At 52.0% G+C, this 20,029-nt stretch overlaps 1 protein-coding gene across 1 annotated transcript in view; it reads right to left on the minus strand.

The window, feature by feature from the left end:
- Positions 1–18,887, minus strand: part of LOC128720237 (uncharacterized) — a 34,139-nt gene extending 15,252 nt beyond the window's left edge. The window contains exon 1 of the mRNA XM_053813896.1: positions 16,898–18,887. Within this exon, the coding sequence (XP_053669871.1) occupies positions 16,898–18,887 (1,990 nt within the window). The remainder of the gene's footprint in view (positions 1–16,897) is intronic.
- Between the last annotated feature and the right edge of the window lie 1,142 nt (positions 18,888–20,029).

Raw genomic sequence — 20,029 nt, forward strand, 5'->3', positions numbered from 1 at the left:
ACCGCCTTCGTTGGATTTCAATTAACATCTCCCAAATCGGGCCTGACAGAAGACGCGCCTCATTTCACGCCCTACCGTCGTGGAGTCGGATTTCACACTTTTCGCCCATATTTTCCAACGATCTCGCCTTGTCGCACCCTTTTCGGGACAGCTAACCGTGCGATGTGGGGTGTTTGTCAGAGAGTCATTGTGGAGTAAAATGGGTCATGTGCACACATACCCGTATGTGCGCGAATGAATTATTTATTTCCCAAGCTCAAGCTCGGAAAGGGCCTGTACCGAGCCCACACGCAGTCGTTCGAGACGCCCAATTTTGACACGTTGACTGGGCTTTCGGAGTGAAAATCGACGTGGTGCATGGGTGGACAAAAGGTTGGGTGCAACGAAACAGCATCCATTGTTGGACTTCGTTTGGTTGTCAGGGCGATTGGCCTACTCCTTCGCTACTCTGTTGCTCCGTGATCCGCTTTCAAGCGATTCAACCGAAAGCAAAAATTCGCCAAACGTCATCACAGAACGTGCTCGCTCTTGCTCTAGTGGTAGGAATTTAGGATAAGCAACTGTAGTTTAGCTGCACCACAGCATCGCCTCAGTCTGGCCCTCCGTTGGAGCCGGTATCCGGTTTAATCCGGGCAGGTTTACCAACCAACGAGTGCATCGAGTGCACCGAGTGCAGCGGCATAATCACGAAACCACACTCCGAGCGCGACTCGCGGGACAAACTTGTTTGTTTTTGCGGTTGTTTTCGGGCTCGAGCCACGGATTTGCCCGCAATTACATCACGGGCTCTAGCGCATTATGTGACCGACATTCGCGAGCCTGCCGGGATTGCATCGAGGCGAGAAACGGTGAAAACGGTGCAATTGAGAGGCGAAATTTAGGACACGTGCGTCCCTGAAGGTGACCCCTATTCGGGCTTGGGCAGCATAGCACAGTAATGGCGAGTTTGCGCCTCCGGAGGTGGTGATGAAGTGCGCAATTAAAAGTAATGAAACTGTCTTCCCAAGGCCAACTCGACCAGAAGGGCGCGTGAACGGGGAGGATAAATTGATTTCAATCATCCTTGAACTCGTGCTGACACCTCACCTCAGGTGTTTGGTGTCCACCATTCCTGAGACCCCGCCCACGGTGGCCAAATGAGGCGTACGTGAGGCGATTTCACCCTTAAAAGATCGCTTCTCGATCGATCGCGTGGTGATCGTTATGCGGCGTAGACGGGATTATGCCAGCGCAAGAGATGCCAGCACGTACCACTCATAACCGGCCGCGGTTTGGTATCGATTGCCGATGGTTGTCTGGTGCATCTTCCGTTCAAGGGCTCACACGATTGCGGAGTGGCATCGAGTGGCGGATAAACAGGTGGGAAAAGAGCAAGCAAAAACGGACACCGACAAAGGACGATCGCGGGCAGCGAGCTTCGACCGTTGATCGACCGACTCGCCGTGCACAGTTCACTTCATATCAGTCAAATCAATCTTCATTGGCTCGTCTTTAGTCGGGCCAGGAGTTCGCATTGTCGTCATCGTCCGCGTCGTTGTTGGTGATGACGCTCGTAGCTTTTTTTTATTATTGTGGTCCACACCGGCTTGATCAGCCCTTCTCGATTTCATCCCGCGTGCGCGCTATAGCGAACCATCAGACCCTGACAGGGGCTTTGAGGGAGCAGAGAAGCCAGCATCCTTACGCTGGGCACATGCATCAGTGGAATGCACGGCGGTTTTTTGCACTCTTCGACTAGCAGATCGAAACAGTATCGGTGCGACGCGAGGATTAGGACCACACTCGAGTGTCGGTGGTTCTTCGGTCCTTTTACACGCTTCATTCGCGCTCGGTTTCGCTTTTGCTCGAATTTTTGATTGACGTGCGCGCGAACTGGCACAGAGAGAGCTTTATGGAGGAGGCCGTCCGGCAACCCGTGCGGTCCGGATCGAATGCAGCCGATCTAGAATGCAGCCGGGTTGCATTCATTTATGCACGGAATGGACCACAGAATCGGGAGCGTATCCCCCTACGGGATCTTGGCGGACACGCCTGCATGATTGATGAGTGTGGCGATCGACGATAAGCCGGCCCGTGATAAGGGAGAGTGTTTTATTTTTAGCGCAAACAGTTGTCATTATTTTGCGATCAATCACAACCTGGTCCGCGGCCCGGAAGGCTTGCAAGGAGGGTGTGTGGTGCCGATTGGACTGCGGAACACGCCGGGGCGGCTGTAATTGGCAATGATTGGATTTTAATTGATAAGGATCGTGCGAAAACCGCGTTACAGGATGGCGGGCATTCTTGGCGGTGATCACATTATTGCAAGCACGATAGGGGCTCATGTTTTTCTTTTTTCTTCCCAAGGGACGAAATCTAGCCATCCGTGGAGTAACATCAGCGCCTTGGTCGAGCCTTGAAGTTGTGAGGAGATAATAGCGATAAAATATCCCGGGAGCTTGTCAGCTGTCATGGTTTTTTAGAGATTTTCATGTGCACCTTTAGTTTTTGCTTGAGAATTGCTAGAATGCTTACTTCAAAACGTAACGCAAGTGGCATTTTTCTCTCTTAAATAATCCGTTACAAGCTCTGCTCACTGTGCTGATGACTAAAAAGGCAACAAAGTTGTCAAAGTTGAAAAAAGCGATCGATTGGGTCTCGCACGTGTAGACGATCAGCTGGAAGCGCAGTGATCATCACCATCATCCATTGTCGGTCCTTCTGTGGAAAAACTCGCTCCAAAGCAGCAAGTCACTCACAGTCAGTAAGCGGCGTAAAAAACCGCTGTCGGGTTCATCGGACTTCAACGCACCGGTGCGACACTTGCCAGACAGTTCTAACCGCAGAAGCCGTTAGGATTCCAACCACCTCAGCGTCCCAGACGTCCTGCGAGGCGCACCAAAAGGATGTCCCGACGATGCACGATGGGCGGTACCAGGGCGGCATCAAACGAATTCTCGCCAACCGGAACGATTATGGCCATCGGTTGTCGTCTGATTTAAATAATTACCACACTTGCACGCGGCCACCATTAACATTAATTGTTAATGAATAACTCTCGGTTTCTCAGCCCTTATCTGAACCAGGCGCGGTGGCTGTCCTCGGTGCACCCCCCAAGGGACACTAATTAAAAGAGTAATTATTAACAGCGGAATTGACTGGTGATTATTGCCCAGTGTAACGAGCACGCACCCGAGGTAACACTATCGCTCGGAAAGCTATAGCTAGCCAGTGAAGTGAAGTGAAGCGAGAAAAAAGCTCTCATCTCCCTGCGCAGGGCTTGGGCTTGTTTAATGAACCATCCAGCTACCGGATCTCGAAGGAAGCGGTCGTATAGTTTTGTGGTCCTTCCTCCTCACAGAACCGTGCACAACTCCTGGAGTGGTGCTGATAAATCTGCCGATTGTTCTGCAAATATTGCCGCCACCGGGCTAGAACGAGCCTGAGCCAGACCGAGAGTTCGCGAGAACGGAGCCCGCCCTAACGAGCAGCAGCCCGCGGTGGGAACGAACCTCGGTGCAATAAATTGATCCTATTAAATATTTATTGCTTCCCGTCGTGGTCCAGACCCAGGCTGATCGATCGATTGGTTCGTCCAGCGGGTTTTGGGGCGGGCGTATCGGTTGGCTCGCTCGGGGGAAAAACTTTATGATTCATTTGACTGTGAGCGCGCGTGACTCGACGGTCGAGGATGGTCCCGAAGTGACAAACTGCTGTCAAACAGCTAGATCAATCTGACAGTCATTGCTGCCGGGGTGCAAATATCCGGTCCCGAGTTGCAGCCTGAGCAACCGGTTGGCCTGAGTGCATCTCAAATGCATCGCATTTCCTAAAAATAGCTCCCACTGGTCTGACGGCGCGCTCTGCATCCCGCGGGGCGTTTCGCAATTCTATGCACACTGCGAACTCGCGCTATCGGATGGTAAATTATGCCAATCGGCGAACAATTGTTTATTTATGCGCCCCGCTCGCGGCCAACCGGCGCATGGATGAAGAATAAGTTCCGTCGCGGCTAAAGACTCCGATCTTCATCGTTCTTGCGCTCTTCGTAGGCGCTTCGGAGCCAGAGTAGCTAGAGCCGGAGCTATCGGCGTTCGAATTGGGCATTGAAATAAATTTCAATGCTAAATCGTTGCTCCTAGTTCTAGTTGCCTGGGCTCACTGTACAACCGCGCGACAAACGGCGGCAGCTGTGGCTAGCGTTTTGATTTATTATTAACAAATTGTTGTCGAAAAGGGAATTCATCTTCGTCAGCGGCTCGGTCGGCCTCGGGGTTGTGATTGCATTCCTTGCAGTGGCCTGGGAGTCGTTCTGCGCGATCCGGTTTGCCAACGGTTGGTGGAATCCACTCCGAAGCCGCGGATCAGGGAGTCAATGGGAGGAAGGATGTTAGACAAACACACGTGCAAAGCAAACCGAACCGGTTCCACACCCGGCGTGGTCAACAGCCCTTTGCGGTTGATTGATCGAAAACGATAAATTTCAATTAATCCGCCCAATCCCGGCCTCGAGAACCAAACGTACCTTGGCCAGTCCAGTGGACCAAGAACAGGCCATCGAAAGGAGAGCTCAGGGCTGAGTGGCTAGGGTGCAGCACATTCCAGGGCCGGGTTTCACATCGACACAATTTCGGTGTACATGAACCAATTTCGCTTCGACGATCGCTGGTTTTGGGAAAACGATCGAGCTATGAGCGAGAAACATCTGGCCGATTCCGACCGCTAGAACGGATTCCGAGACGGCAAATAAAACCACGGAAGCCACGATCTCAACGAAGCTTGGGAACAGTAGCAAAAAGGGGTCGTTTCGCTCGCACAAAACCCACGCCGAAGGTCACACTCGGACGAATCATCCGGTAGCCACCGATTCACTTACCAACGCAGCCCTTAATTAACCGCAACGAATGATACCCATCCGGACGGGCAGGAATTCAAGCTTAGAGCCGTTTCCGGGCCCCTCATCATGGCGGCACACAAGAGAGAAGACGTGATTCCTCGCGGGAGTGTCGAAAATCCACCCGAAATGGCGGCACACAAAAAAGGCACCCCCAGAACGAAGCAGGACACCCCGCGAACGACAGCACCCTGGGAGGGCTTGAACCTGCGCCATTGTTCCCGCGTGGCGTTGTGTAGGACGGAAGGCTCACAGCAGAACGGCAGAACGACGCCGTCAATCAGCTCCCGGGGCTCGTTAGCTCCACATCGACCCTGCACAGAAATCCTCCCCGGACGCGCTCCCGGGGGTGTTTGTCGTTTTTCCTTCGCGCCCTCCATTCACTTTCCGGCACCTTCGCGCTGGATTAAGAATTTGCGCGGTGAGTGAAATCGAAGCGAAACCGATTTTCGCCGCAGCTCAGTGAGGCCGGTTCTGGCTTTCGGTGGCTTCGCTTCACGTCCTACGTTCGCGCCTCTGCCACCTGTCGACGGAGGGCTGAGGGCTGAGCAGGTGTTAACTGTTTGCGTTCTGTTTCGTTTGGTGTGTTTGCCCGCGTGGTTAGAACCGATCGGATCTAGTCCGCTTTTCGAGCCGTTCGGTGAAGTTGCTGGGTCGTTTACCCGCCGATCGGAGATCACGGTAAGCGTAAGTGGAAAATCGCTCCGATTCCGGTCTGAAAGTGAAATAAAAAACACGGACTCGCACGGACTTGTTCGCGCGTTTCCCGCCAGGGGCCGCTGGTTTCCCGGCCGGACGCGCGCGATCATTACGCGGGATAAAATACTGCACGAAACTGGGGCATAAATATCGGTCCCCTACCCGTTCCGCGGTGGGTTGCGTTCATAATTTTAATATTTATTAATTAATTTACATGCCCCACACGCTGGCCCTTCGCAAGAACAGTTAGCGAGAGCGCGGCCAGGTTGTCGGGACGAAACCTGTTGCCTCGAGGGGCGCATTGTAGGGCGCCTGGGAGCGCATACATTAATTGGCAGGACCCAGCTGCATGGCTCGTCTGCCAATGTCGTTACTCGGGTGCGCTTCCGCCCAGGGGACCCACGCGCCCTAGCAGGGGTGGCTAGTTAGGGGTGGAATCGATCGGGTTGCCGGACAGAACCGGGAGGGCCGCTATCGCGAATCGCGCCACCGCAACCAGTAATTTCTTCATCACCGAGCTAACTGTTCCGTTTGTAACTGTTTCGCCCCAGCCTGGCCGGACAGAAGCTCGCTCCGGAACTGGCTCGTTCACCCCGAAGGGTGCCACCATCTAGGGTCCGTAATATCCGTAATCATTGTTTGCGGTTTTGGGCGGCTGCTGGCCCGCCACGGCTTTGCATGCGCGTCTTTGCGTAACCTTCGCCAATCTGCTTGCGCGGGATCCGCGAACTGACCGCCGTGGCCTACAAATCCGCCGTTAAATCGTACGAAATCACCAACGGTACCCGACCGGGGTCTGATGAGAAGCGATTTAAATTATTACGAACTCGCGCTTTCTTTCTCTCTCTCTCGCTCTTACTGGTTCTACGGCCCATCATACCGTATGCGATCGATCGATCTTGATCGGCCTCGATCGCAGAGGCCGACGTGGATTCGCTAGAATTATGGCACCATATTGCCGGCCTTTTGCGTGGAGGCTTTTCTGGGTCAGCTGTGGGAGGAGTACGAGCGCCGTGTGCGATTTCTAGAACCCTCGTACGAAGCCCGATCGAGGCCATTCTCGAGGCCCCCGGGGTGTGCACCTGAGAAAACAATAATCGAAATTGATCGCTAATTAAAATCGCGCCCCCATCCAACGAACCGGCACGCTGTAATTGTACGCCCGCGTCGAACACAAACATCCGGCTCCTGGCGAAACCCGCGACGAGTTCACTCGCGGGTGCGCTTAATTGCGTCGATTTATGAAACCCATGTCGTACCCATCGCTGCGGTCTCTTACACAGCACAGAAAATATGATCGCAATTGGCGATCGCGCCGGTGAACATTTTCATTTCAGGCGCAGGGCTTCTGCTGCTCGTACGCCACATGTCGTGCGGCAGCAGCATAAATGAGCCGGCATGTCGGTCGGTCGGTGCACCGGCTGCGGTGAAGACATTTTCATTCTCTGCGGGCTGGTTGCGTGACCCACCGGGGCATGGTAGTCGGTTGGATTTTTCACTAAAGGTGCGAACGCGAATCCCGGGCGCGATCGCTTCTTCTCGAGCCGTGCAACAATGGTACCGGCAGAAGGGCGTACGGTGGGAGAAAAATATTGATCTTAAATATGGTTCCACATTTATGGGCATCGGTCGGTGATTGGATGGCAGCATCGTTATCCTACGCTTCGGTCGAGAGGGTGCACAAGGGTGGCTTTTTCTCGCTCTCTCGTGGCTAATGCATGCACCTGCACGCGTAGCTAGAAAGTACGATCTTCTGGTTTCGAGAAAATGAGGAAGATATTGTTCTATGCTTGGCGAAAGAATGGAAAACGAGTCGGTTTCAATGGTAAAAGCAAAAAAATGACCTTCAACTCACGTGAGGGTTCCAAGCATGAGGGTTATTTTTGAATTGCATATTTTTAAATCGAACTAATTGTTATTCTAATATAGAAACGTTCATTCCAGAATAAATCTCATGTAGAAGGTAATGTTCGTTTTCCTGCTCGTTTTCAATGTCACTGATTATATGCAGAATTTATTCTCCGATAAACGTGCTTAAAATATTGCCTTTAAAGCAAACATCCAGACTCGTCTTCAATTAAAACGCTTGCCTTGCAAAGCCAGCTCTGTTCATTCATGTTTCCTTTTCAATCCCCCATCTACATTCCACCAACGACTGTTCCTTGCGGCGTCAAAATTGATTATGTTTTGTGCCCGCGAGGAAAATCGCACCACACGCGAAAGGGGACAGATTGCCCGCGTAAGCAAGCCCAGCCCAGAATGGCACCCAGGTGCTATGAGAGCTACTTCGAAGAAACCCGGTGGCCGCCGGGCGTAAGGTAATAAAACAACCCGCGCGAAATGAAGCGGACCGTGCAAAGCGCAGATCACCAGTGGCTCCCTTTTCCATACTTCTGATCGAGGTGCATCTGTGTTTTCCTCCTGCCTTCGCACTCTCCTGCTTTCCCAACGCGACGGCTCATTTGCCGGGAATGCGCAAAAGTTCGCGCAAATCAATTGTGTGTATACACAATTATTTATTCGTTTTCTCACAATCAGCGCTAAATCAGTTGTATTTGCCCGCGCGCGAAAGGATTTGCACTACGTCGTGAGGGCTCGTGCAGGGTTAGGGCTTTCCATTCTAGGCCTTCCCTCGTTCCAACCTCCTGCATCGACGCCCTGTTTAATGCATGCCTCGTTTTGGTGGAGCAAATTAAATAAATTAAATATTGTGTCGCGCAGTGTCGCGCTGGAACTCTTCGTTTTGGTCGAGGAAATATCTCAACCGGGCCGTCCCGAGTCGTCCTTAGCTCCGCGTGTGCTGGGAAGGCGGGAAAGCAACAGATAATGAGGCGTAAAATAGGGATGGCGGTGAGATAGGGGACCGGAACCGAAGGGTGCTCGCCCTATTCGGCGTCCTGCGGGCGCGATCACGGGGTAGCGTTTTTTATTGCCCATGCACGACTCGGGGTTTTTATTTTTGCTGCACTTATTCGAGCGCGTATTTTCTTTTATTCTCGCAGATATCGTTCCCGATCGGCAGCAATCGAATGCGGCATGGAGCTGGGGCGTAAGAGAACCCTATAGAGAATCGAATCTTCTTCATTGCGCGTACGAAAGAGAGAGGGAGAGAGAGAGAGAGAGATAGAGAGAAAAACCCAGCGTTAAAAAACACAAGAGACCCCAACACGGTCCAATCGGTCGACGGTGTTGTTCGGCTTGGACGTTTTCCTATCATCCCGTCGTGCCTGGCCAAACTCAGGCTCGAGTTGTCGGAGCTTTGGCTTGGCACAAAACGTATCTGATCGCACGCGGCAAGCCTGCATGGGACGACAACGGGTAAAAAAAATCATCCACCCAAAGAGAACCCAAACCCGAACGGCTTCCCGATCCGTACCAAATCCAAGGGCATACCGTCATTCCGTCGATGCAAGTTCGTTGCCTATTTATGTATACACGGCGATATTTATGTGTCCCGAGCCGGCCGGCGATCGACGGATGCGATCGGATCCTGTCGTCCTAGGCATCGTTATCGCGCGGCCAGAATGCCACGAGAACAACGGCAGGCGCATTCTCGACAACATTCCCGTGCGCGCACGAAACACGTATTACACGGTGGCAGTGGCCAGCGAGTTTGAATCGAAAAGGGTTCGCAAAGGCCTTTGGGGTGGTTCGCGAGCGACATTTGCTAGCGGGGTTCGCGGTTCCTTCTAGGGTAAAATCGGAGCTTCCACAGACGGGTGTGTCGCTTATCTCATGGTTTGCCTCCCCACCAACGCATGGAGGTGGTAATCGCCTACTTAGACAGAATATCGGAATTAATTGACCTGGAATCTGCGAAGCAGACGACCATGCTGTAATGCCCTTGGCTGGATGGGCCAGGCAGATGGGATGATCGTAATACATTGACTTCGATTTCGTTGGTCGTGTTGCAGGAGAAGAAAAACCAATTTCCTCACGCTGGCTGACTGCAGGTGATAAACGAGCAGGCAGCTGTCAGATGGGGCGCATCAGCAGTTTCCCTTTCCGAATCAAAGTAGCCAGGAGGAACGGTTGAGCGCTCTGACAGCTGAAAATGAGAGCTTGTTAGATGAAGCCGGGGTTACGGAGTTCATCTATCACTCGTTTGGAGCTGCACATCATCGTAGGTAAGAAATGCTCGGACGGAATGCTCGTTGAGCGGCGAACAGCTTCCATGCAACAAACGACCACCAATTGGCGTACTAATCGACAACCTGTGCAAATCACGATTTTGTGCATTTGTACGCGTTTCACCTACATGTGGAACTGTGCTGGCGCTATTGGTGGCTACCGGTACCCACTCACGGCTCAGTTGCCACGCAGGCTCCATTCCATCCCAACAGACGATGCTTCATCTCTTCATGAAAACAAATAGTCTGCTGCTTTCTTCGCATCGCGTTCCGTTCCAGGGCGTTCCTCGCTTGTGCGAGCGTTGAAGTCTTTCGTTATTTCACTGCCCAGGCGCACCGGCAGCTCCGTTGGCGGCTGCCTGCCGGCGGAACAATTAACAACACTCGGTCGTGTTCTGGTAACGTGATTTTCTCTACCACCACGCTCCACCCTTTCCCTGCCACCACTCGTTTCCCTTTCAGCGCATCATTTCCACCGTGCCGCTTAGGAGACCATAGAATGGGCCTCACTCCCCTTTTTTATTATCAGCCGTTGGACTCCGTTTCTATTGCTGTTATTTGTTACCGAGCGGTAGCCACGTCTCACCCGCGCAAAGGAAATACGCGACTCCCGAGCGCGTTTGTTTTATGCTGTTTTTCACAGTGAAAACATTTTTCAAGAGCATTTTTTGCTGCTTCTTCTCTGCGGCAGCCCCTACACCGAGTACCGCTGCCTACTAGGGTCTGGTTTGAAGCAAGCTTTCCGGCAGGTTGCACCCATGGCTGTCGTTTGAAAACGAAACCAACCAGACCAACTGGGACCAGAAGCGATAGGGATATAAAAAAGCGCCACGTTAAGTATCGTCGGCCGAAGGCAAGGTTTGTACCATTTTAAATGAAAATAGACCGAGTGAAGACGGCAGCGAAACGCCTTCTCCTAGAATCGGTAGCCAAGCCACTGTCTAGAACGAGAACGTTTCTTCTAATTAAACGTTCTGCTCGTTGCCTGCGTTCTAGTGCTGAGTACCCATCTGAGCTGCCTGGAAGGCAATAAAAGGTGGGAATATATTTATTCATTTCTGTGTGGATTTTTTTTCGGCCTTTTACGAAATGTATTAGCACCCTGACGGGGCAGCCTGTTTTATGCGAGCCGCAACGATGAAGTTGTTTGTGTTTAATTATAAGAACGAGTTATTGTTCTTCCTCCTAGGGTCATTTTTATTGGCCTGAGGTTGGTTTATGCCGGGGGTAATGAAATATGTTTGGAATTGATTTCCCATTAAACACACCCGCCAAAGAATACACCCAGACCTCGATCGTCCGATCGTTGCGTTGTTGATGAAAGTTTTCCCTCGTCGGCGTCTGGTGGACTGTTACAAATTTCAGCTCATTGTTGGGCGTGCAATGGTGCAAAAAAACAAAACTCCAACCGCCTGCGACTAAAGCTGCGCTCGATCCACCCGGGTTACGTGCGGCGTCACGCGTTTGCGGCACACCGCGCGCGCTTTTCTTCGCAATTTTCTCCGCTTCCAGTTTTCCAGTTATGTTACGATTAATTGCTCAGCGCACGGGTTATTTGTTGCGCTACCAGGTGAAGCCGCGCTGAGCTCGCAACCACCAGGCAGCCCACGAACGATGTTACGATCGTCGAACCAGACTGCTGATGGCTTTAGCCAACCAGCTCGACGAGCGACTTTTATTGAGCCCGCGAACCGCCTAGCAACAGCCATCGAAACCACGAACATTTACTTCCTTTCAGTAGCAAGCGAATGGGCGATCGAATAAACAACACTAATAGCAGCAAATCCACCCACTCGAGCTTTCGCTGGATCGGTGTTCAATTTCGCTATCACCTTCACCTGGGTGACCTGGAAAATCAAAGCCTCCCGTCAGAACGGTGGGCTCGGTGAGAAGTTTGAATGAATTTTTCGGCAGGACCTGCGCGGGACCATGTCGCCCACCCGCGGTGTACCGTTATACAGCGTACGGCCGAGCCCACCTGGCGGTTTGCTGGAACCGGTAGAAGGATTAAGAACAAAGCCATTCTTCCTTCGTGGCAGCCTAGCAACAGCCTGCCTTAGGGATTTAGCGTGTTCCCTAGCCAACGCTGTCCTTTCGGTTAGATCGAAGCGCGATAAAAGGACGGAGAGAAGGCTGTTTTTTTTTCACTAGCTCGCTCAGTTTGTTTGCTTGCCTCCAATCAATCAGCTTGCCCTCGGCTTTCGGGTTTGGTGCGCATTAGCGAAGGTGGGAACTTAAATAGGCGCAATCAATCGCCCGTCGACTGGGTTACGTACAGCCACGTCCACCGGGGGGACGTTAATTTATCAGCTCAACCGCTCATCGGGCCGCTTAACACCTCGCCGGCCATTGAACCCGTAGTTCGCACTTTCAGGATCTTATCTCACCATTGGTGCGTTCGTGAAAAATAATACCAATCTATTTAGCAAACAATAGGTTGTTCACGTGCGCCCAGTGAAGGTCGATGTGATGTGTTTTGGTAGGTTTTGAGGCGCATATCTCATGCGGGATGCAAACAACATCGAACCGAGCATCGAATCGCAACAGAAACGGCACATAGCTTGTACTCGTGATAATAAAATCAGTCGAAAATTATGCCAATATCAATTATCGTAATGAGTGCACATTAAGCACCATTAATTACGATTGCGAGTTTCCCGAGTTTTTTCTGTTTATGGCTTTGTACGCGTTTGCGCTTCCACTGATTGTTCGTTTTCATGCTACAAAACCCGCCAAAGGGAAGTCAGAACACGATGCCAAACCAATTCTGATGGGCGTGCGCTCGAATCGGCGCAAACACCCGTGCGGAAAAGTAGCAAATTTGAGTTCACGCATCCATTCTTAGCCCGCTCGTTCTCGCGGGCTGTACAATTTGGTGGTGGCAATAATTTTCCGAATTTAATTATACGTACACCTGTGACCATCGATACAGGTGATTCTCGGTGAGTACGAAGAGCTGATTCTTGGCGGGATTTTGATGCCGAAACGCGGCGATTTCTCGTTCGGCGTCCAATCAAGGTTTCCCATAATGGGCAGCTTGAGGGTCATGAAAGGAAGCATGAAGAAAGAGATCCTGAACCCAATTGGGAAGATGAGAAGCTGTACCCGATTTGGGTTTTTTTGGCTACATTCTAGCAGGAGGGTGTCCGTAAAACCCATCCCGAAGGGTTGAGGTAACGGATAAAAAAAGTGGAAAAAGAAACCCCATTGGAAGGGAATCACTTTTCGGCACACTATCATTAAACTAATAGCTCCAGCTACGACTCATCTATTTGCGGCGTACCTCTCGACCCGCACCGGTATAGACCTCCTGCGGACGGTGGAAATGGAAACATTTCTGCGTGCCCATCATCCGCCTGGGTGGGGAATTTAATAATCTTTCTAAATAATTCGATTAGTCCGTTTGCAATACGGGATGAAGTGCGGCCTTTTTTTTCGCAACCTCCCAACCACGGCGGCATGCAAAATAAAACGTGAAATCGCGGCGAAAATAAATTCAACGCTCCGAGGGGGTAACGGTTGGGATGAACCGCTTCGAACGGGCTGAATAATGAACGTCGAACCAATTCGTGCCGCCATTGAAAAGTATATCACGGGGAAACGAGCGGCGAAGGCAAGGGATGGATGCTGGAATATGAGTTTGAATTTGCACAAGAAAAAAAGCGCAGCACTGCTCTCGAAGGGATGGTCTTTTTTTGCTTGCAAGGGTAAAAATCGGACACGATAAAGATGAAGAGGAATAGTAAATGTCGGAAAAGAAACACCAGCAATAATTTGCAGGAATAAATAGGACGTTCTAATTTAGTTCATTTGCTTTTATTTCATCGGAAACCGAAGCGCAACCTACTGAAGTACGCTCCATTCCACTTTCATATTCGGTGTGGGTGTTTGTTCTTCGTCAAGGATGATTTCCACCAAAACAGGATGTGTTAGAGGACCTTGAGAAGGAATGCACACATTTCCTTCGCGAAATGAGATACAATTAAAAAATGAACGTCCACCTGGCTGTTACGTTAATTTCGTGCCTTACAAAGAGCTCTCTCATGTTGTTAAATAATTTTCGCTGTTCGAAACACCAAAAAATACCGCTCCATTTATGAATTATGCATCCAAGCCAGCTGGCCAAATCAATGCCATTTTCGGGCCCGCAACAGTATTGCGATGATGATGATTCGATTAGTGGAGCGATTTCTCGCGGTGCATCGACGCAATCCGCGAAAAACTTGATCCTCCGATCGCGTAACAGCGGTGTCAAACGCACTTGCAACCCGCCCAAAAGGCCCACCCAGCGCATCTGCATCCGCCGGCAAAGTGCGTTACATCCCGGCCGCGGGCGAAATGAGAGAAATTTTCACTTAATTTAATTTTGATTACCGCCTGGAAACGGCGAGGGTTGGGTTGTTGCGTTTTGGGCTTCTGCAATGGGCCATTGGGCCATTAAGGCAGCCCGGCTGGCGGCGAGCTTTCTGCTGATCAGCTGATTTAACTGTGATCTAATTTCCCCTTCTGCGTTCACTCTTTTCTTTTCGTTTTTCGTTCATCGGCGTTGGTTTGGTAACCGACCGCCGAAATGCGCACGATCGCAAGCCCGCGGGAAGGAAAACAGGAAGGAGGAGAACGTGGAAAACGGCCTGACCGGTGGTTCGTTTCGGTTGGAATGCAAATGAGAAAATTTACGATAGCCAGCAGCGGTGTGGCGTAAACGATGGCAGTGTGAAAAATGGGCAAATATTAGGAAAAAAATAAATAAAACGAAAATTAAACCACCACCGCACCAGCGTTAGTGGAGTGCGTGAAAATATGAAACGCTCGTATCGCGTTAAGGCGTTTGGGTGCAAATTTTGAGGTATATCAAAATTTAATTGAAAAAGCCCACTTCCTACGATAGCGCGAGGAGTCCGAAAACAGAATCACGCCTGCGTTCTCGCAACACTGATTCTAACGTCATAATTCAGATCATTCGATGCTTCGGCCAGGCTCAGCATTGATAATCCTGCACCATAAAATTACGATCGCTCCCTGTCGGTTCCCCGAACTCCAAGGGTAATGATCAACTTCGGTGGATCCTCCCATCGTTGCCACTTTATGACCGAGGATCGGCGAAGATCCTGTGCGGTGTGTCTGTGTTCCACAGGCTCACTGCTGGACTTGGGAGGCATCCACGCTCGGCTCGAATCTCATCCTTATCTCGTCCCGTCGGTCGAGGCCCGGCGGGGAGATTGAATTTCCAGTTTTATGTTATTTGAAAAATTTGTTAACTCATCCGAGCGATCCGTGCTCACCTCGGGATCCGCGTGCGATCGCGAATGGGAAAGTGCCCTCCCATCGGGAAGCAACTACTATTCCCCATTAGGATGGTTGGTGATGTTTGCTTGGCGCGTGTTTTTTTTTGTTTTGTTTGCCACTTCGTTATTCATCCGCCGTTATTGTGTGCTGCTGCTGCCGGTCGGATGGTATTTTTGTTTTCGTTCCTCGCGCGCGCTCGCACAAAAGCCTCCTTGGTGGTGGGAGGCTACGGGACACAGGGATGTAGGAGCCCACCGGGTTTATGCGAAGCCTTAACCACGAGCCTTTTGTGCGGGTTTTGCCGCGATCGCGATCGAGGTTGTATCTCATTTCTGGATTTCGCTTCCACAAGCGTTCCTTCTCATCCTGCGAGCGAGGCGACCTCGACCGCACCACTTCTGGTAGTCCTTTCGTGGTGGCTGCCGGTGGTGCCACTTTTATCATTCGTAAATGTGTTTTCGGGTTTTGAGCCCATCAGATCCGGGGGTAGCTTTTTGGGTTTCGTTTTCCTTCCGAGCACGAGCTCAGTTTTAGACCCAGGCCTTGCTTTTACTGCCGTTCTTAATATTCCCATCCCGTCGGTGATCCCTTGCGAGGGGGAGGAAACGGTTGCTAATAAAATCTTATGCCGTGTGGTCTGACCGATGGATCTGCTAACTCGGGAGGATCCACTTCCCGCCAAGATCCTTGCCCGAGGAAGGGAACGATGTTCGAGGCAAATAACCTCGCACAACAAAAAAAGGACGGCTAAAACCTTTTAATTGCAATTTTCTGCTTTTATCCTTTGCACGAATTCCGTCTGCCGGCGTATCCCTCGCGTTCAACGTCCGACGGCGTGGTCAGGATTAGGCTCGCAGGGCTTCCAAGGACTGCCCGGTCCCATTAGCGTTCGAACTCGCGACCACGGGAACGGAATATGAAATTAATGTGATTTATATCGAAGACGAACGAAAATTGCCTGTGTAACGCACATCTCAATCCGGGACAGCCTGGGAGAAGCTATCGTATCCGCCACCGAGCTTGCCACATTCCGGTGAGTAATGAGCTATATTTGGCGGCTCCACATTCAACGCCAATTAAACGCGATGAAACATAACCACGGGCTTCGCACTGGTGCTGTTACGGAATGACCTTTGCTCGGGGCGCAGACTGAGATTGTGCCGTCTTAATCAAGCCCCAGTGCGAGCCGAGGGAAATTAGCCTCCATCTTGTTATGCTGCGCCTGCGGATGCACTTTCGCGTCTGGGTTCGAGGGAGCTTCGAAAGCGTAACCCACACAACGTCCCACGCTAATGGGGGTGCGTTTGCTTCACGCGGTTGATTGCAATTCGCGGGTGCGTCTGATCATATCATTTGGTGGAAAGTTAAGTACGCATATACAAACACACACACACACATACACACAAGCACACACTCACATATTACACGCAGGGTGGTATGGCCCTGAAGAGCTTTAGAGAAGCTAGAGTATGAACAGGGCACGCGAAAGCAAAAGTGTGAACTAACAAGCAACATCAAAGTTATCACGCAAGACCCACCCAGTGATAGAAGAACGTAATTTAATGTGTTTCTAATCAACCATACACACGTACACGCATAAGCACAGCACTCGTACACAGTTGGAAGCACTAGAAAGGATACTCATCTAACTAAAGTCACGAGTAAACTCTTTCTTTTGCTGCGAAGCTGTACAAAAGTTGCATTCAAAAGTGAAACTCGTCCCGCTACTCGTCCCAAACACACACACACGCACACATACGCGCACACTTAGCTTGCTCGCTATGCGCACTAGAGCTACCAGGCTTCTAGGCACCATTAGCCTAGCTGGGATACGAAAAAAACAATCGAACGAAGAGAGGGAATTCCGGAACAGGATTCAGGATGATCGGGTTCCGCTTGCGCAACTTACCTCCGCCCAGAGTGGCCACAGCTTGATGGTGCTTGGTGGTGGCACTGGCGGCCGTCGTCCCGACCAGGTTGGCGCTGGCGGTTTGAAGCGTGGGCGAAGGCCCCATAACGCCGTACTTGATCGGTTTGAAGTGGAAGAAGGACGGTGAGTAACCGGAACCGGCCCGGCTGAGTGAACTGAAGCGCTCCTCGCGATCCTCCACGTACAGGCCTTCCTTGCCCATGGCGGCCAGCTGCCGGCCCTTGGGCATGAACATGACGAGAAACACGGTCGATGCAGTGGCGACGAGCCCGAACGCGAGGCAGGCATCCCTATGCCGATCGGCCACAGCCAACCCGCACAATGTCCACCCGAGCCAGATCGGGATGATGCCACCGATCGCGAGCCCAATGTACGTGGCCTCGCGGTAGTTGTCTCGGATGCCGCGAGACTTGATCGCCAGCACGGCGACGAACACGATCAGAAAGACGATGTAAATCAGTGACAGCAACAGCTCGGAGAAGGGTGTGTGGCAGAGGGGAATCGTGGGGCTGGGGGTCGCAGCCAGGTCACCGGCCGTCAGCAGAAGGTGGTATCGGCTGGATACGGCTGTTCCACCTGATGAAGCTGAGCCACTCGCACTTCCGGTTACGGGCACGTTGTCGACACCTGGAGGTGACGTCAGCAGCCATTGGCCACCGACCGCGACCTGGATGAGGACGGCGAACAGCAGAAGTAGACCCTGATAGGGCGCAGGTAGATACACACCCCCATTAAGGCTGATCAGGAAGACGCACTTGACCAGCAACGAGGCAAAGACGAGCGCGAATGCTACACCGGCTCCAAAGCGCATAGTGGCGCAGGATAGCACGGTTGGGTTGACGGTCAGGACAGCGGCTAGACCGGAACAAGCGAACAGTCCGAGCAACAGCATCTGTCCGAGAAAAAGATGTCGCCGGCTAGGTGACGTCCGCCAAGCCTTGCACAACACGAACACCTCAAACGCGGCCATCATCAGCATCGAGAGTGACGCAAGCACTAACACCGGAACGACCCAGGGTTCCTTACGCAGGCCACTTGCGTACCCACTGGTCGGCACTACCGTCGGTGGGGTCACGTTCTGACGGCCACCGGAGCCTGAGGATGCTGCGGCAGGATGGCGCGCTGCCAGGACAACGCCTCCTGGTCGCACGGTCGTCGAACGGGACGCCGCCGATGACGCCGTTGATGGCACTACGAAGAACTCGGTCGACATCTCGAGCCGGTGTGCTTGCGCGGACGACGCGTTACTGATGCCTCCGATGTTTAGGCCTCCTGTTTCACTGATTCTTGCCGCACCACCACCTCCCAGTCGCCCCTCACTGTTCCTCGCGTCCACTGTCACGGTCTGCGACTCCTGCGGTCGAGTATCATGACCTGCGAAAAAGCCACCGACGGGAGTAACTGTTACGCGAGCTACCCCTTCACGAGCCACCCTTTCTGCCTCGGTTTCGTCTTCTTCCTCCTCCTCCTCTACATCCCCATCACCTTCTTCTAGCTCGTCCTCGGCCACAGGGCCATCCTCTTCGTCGTCCTCCTCGGTGAGGTCCTGGGAGCCAGCACGTACACCGGCGGCTCCCTTCACACTACGCGAGCTCACTACCATCACGTCACTGCGCTTTATGTCAGCATCGGTGGGGCTAAGAGGGTGGGTCGCAGGACCAAGCCCTGGTGCTCCAGGACCTCGACCATACCCTACAGGCCCTCGAGGCTGCCGGACACCTGCGATCTCCTCCACTATGGGTCGGTTGCGTGGAGCCAACCGATCGCCGAATTTGGGAAGGTTTAGCAGCGCCCGGTGGCTGCTTGCAGCCACATCCAGATCGGCACCATCTGTCTCGCCACTGCTGGCCACTGCTGCCGGCGGAACACCGCTGGCCGAACACCGATAGGGCACCGTGGTCGTCACTTGGCAGAGCGCTACCAACGCGATCGCTACCGCGAGCGCCGACCGTTTTGGTCGACGAGCCATACCGAACTGAAAGCTGCTTGCCGGCGAGCCCATTTTCCCAGGTTGAGGTGCGAGAAAGAGTGCTGTTTGTAGGGTTGGGGCTGCTGTGAGCTTTTGGCGTGTCTGAGTGACTGAGCGTCTGAAGAGGGGATGCCGCAAGAGATCACGCTGTTTGGGGCGCTGTTGGGGAGCAGTTTAGCTAGCTTCGGTGATCGAAGAGAACTCACTCTCGCGTGGTAGGTTGTTGCTTCGCTCTCAATGTTTATAGTGCTCTCCACAGTCTGTATGGACTATGGGATTTTGATGGGTATGGAAAACGATCAAAAGCGCTTTCAGTGCTTAGCAAACATTTATTAAAAAAGCACATTCATCACCTTGTGAATTGTAGCCTTTGTTTACTACTATGGATTTGATCTTATTTTTTGCAAGCAAGATATGGAATTTTAAAACGCATTTAGATTAGATTACAGAGCTCCAGTTTTTAACTTGAAACGATCGAATACGTTCGAGGGAACGATCGTCAAACGAAGTTCAAGTGCAGCTGGCTCTCACGCCCCGTCTGGTAAGCTCTCTGAAGAAATTGAGATTTTTGTAATTGCGAGAGGGAAATTCTACCACGAGAGCGATTGACGCCACTCACGAGGGAGAAAAGCGTTGGGGAAAATGACGCAAAACTGCAATTTACGCAATGCAAAATTTGCAGAGCGGTTTGTGGCCAGCGCTGACACCAATCGAAACCGATTCCCAGCGGAAGGATGATCTTGTAGGCGCAATAACGAAGCGTTTCATCTTCCCGGAGGTTTTTTGCGATAAGGTGATAATCGTACCATGTTGTGTAATTCACGTGCCTTCGCGGCATGTTGGAGACGTATTTGATCATCCAATCGGAAACCCTTCACGGATAGAGGGATTCTTCGTTCACCTTTCCCGCCACATGGTGATCGTTTCGGAGCGAACTCGTTTGGTCAGGATTGTGGTTTCTAAAATTCCATCAACGCCTCACCGTTCAACCGGCGACACCTGCACCTGCAGGGTGGTGGTCCCTGGCTAGGTCTGTTCCTATCTAAGGGCCTCCCAGAATATAACGGTACCGAGAGGAAAAACTTCTCCCGACACACGCATCCCGTGGGACTTCGGCTCAGCTCACCAGCCAAGCAAAGGCA

This window comes from Anopheles nili, chromosome 2, assembly GCF_943737925.1.
Source record: "Anopheles nili chromosome 2, idAnoNiliSN_F5_01, whole genome shotgun sequence".
NCBI classification, from domain to species: Eukaryota; Metazoa; Arthropoda; class Insecta; order Diptera; family Culicidae; genus Anopheles; species Anopheles nili.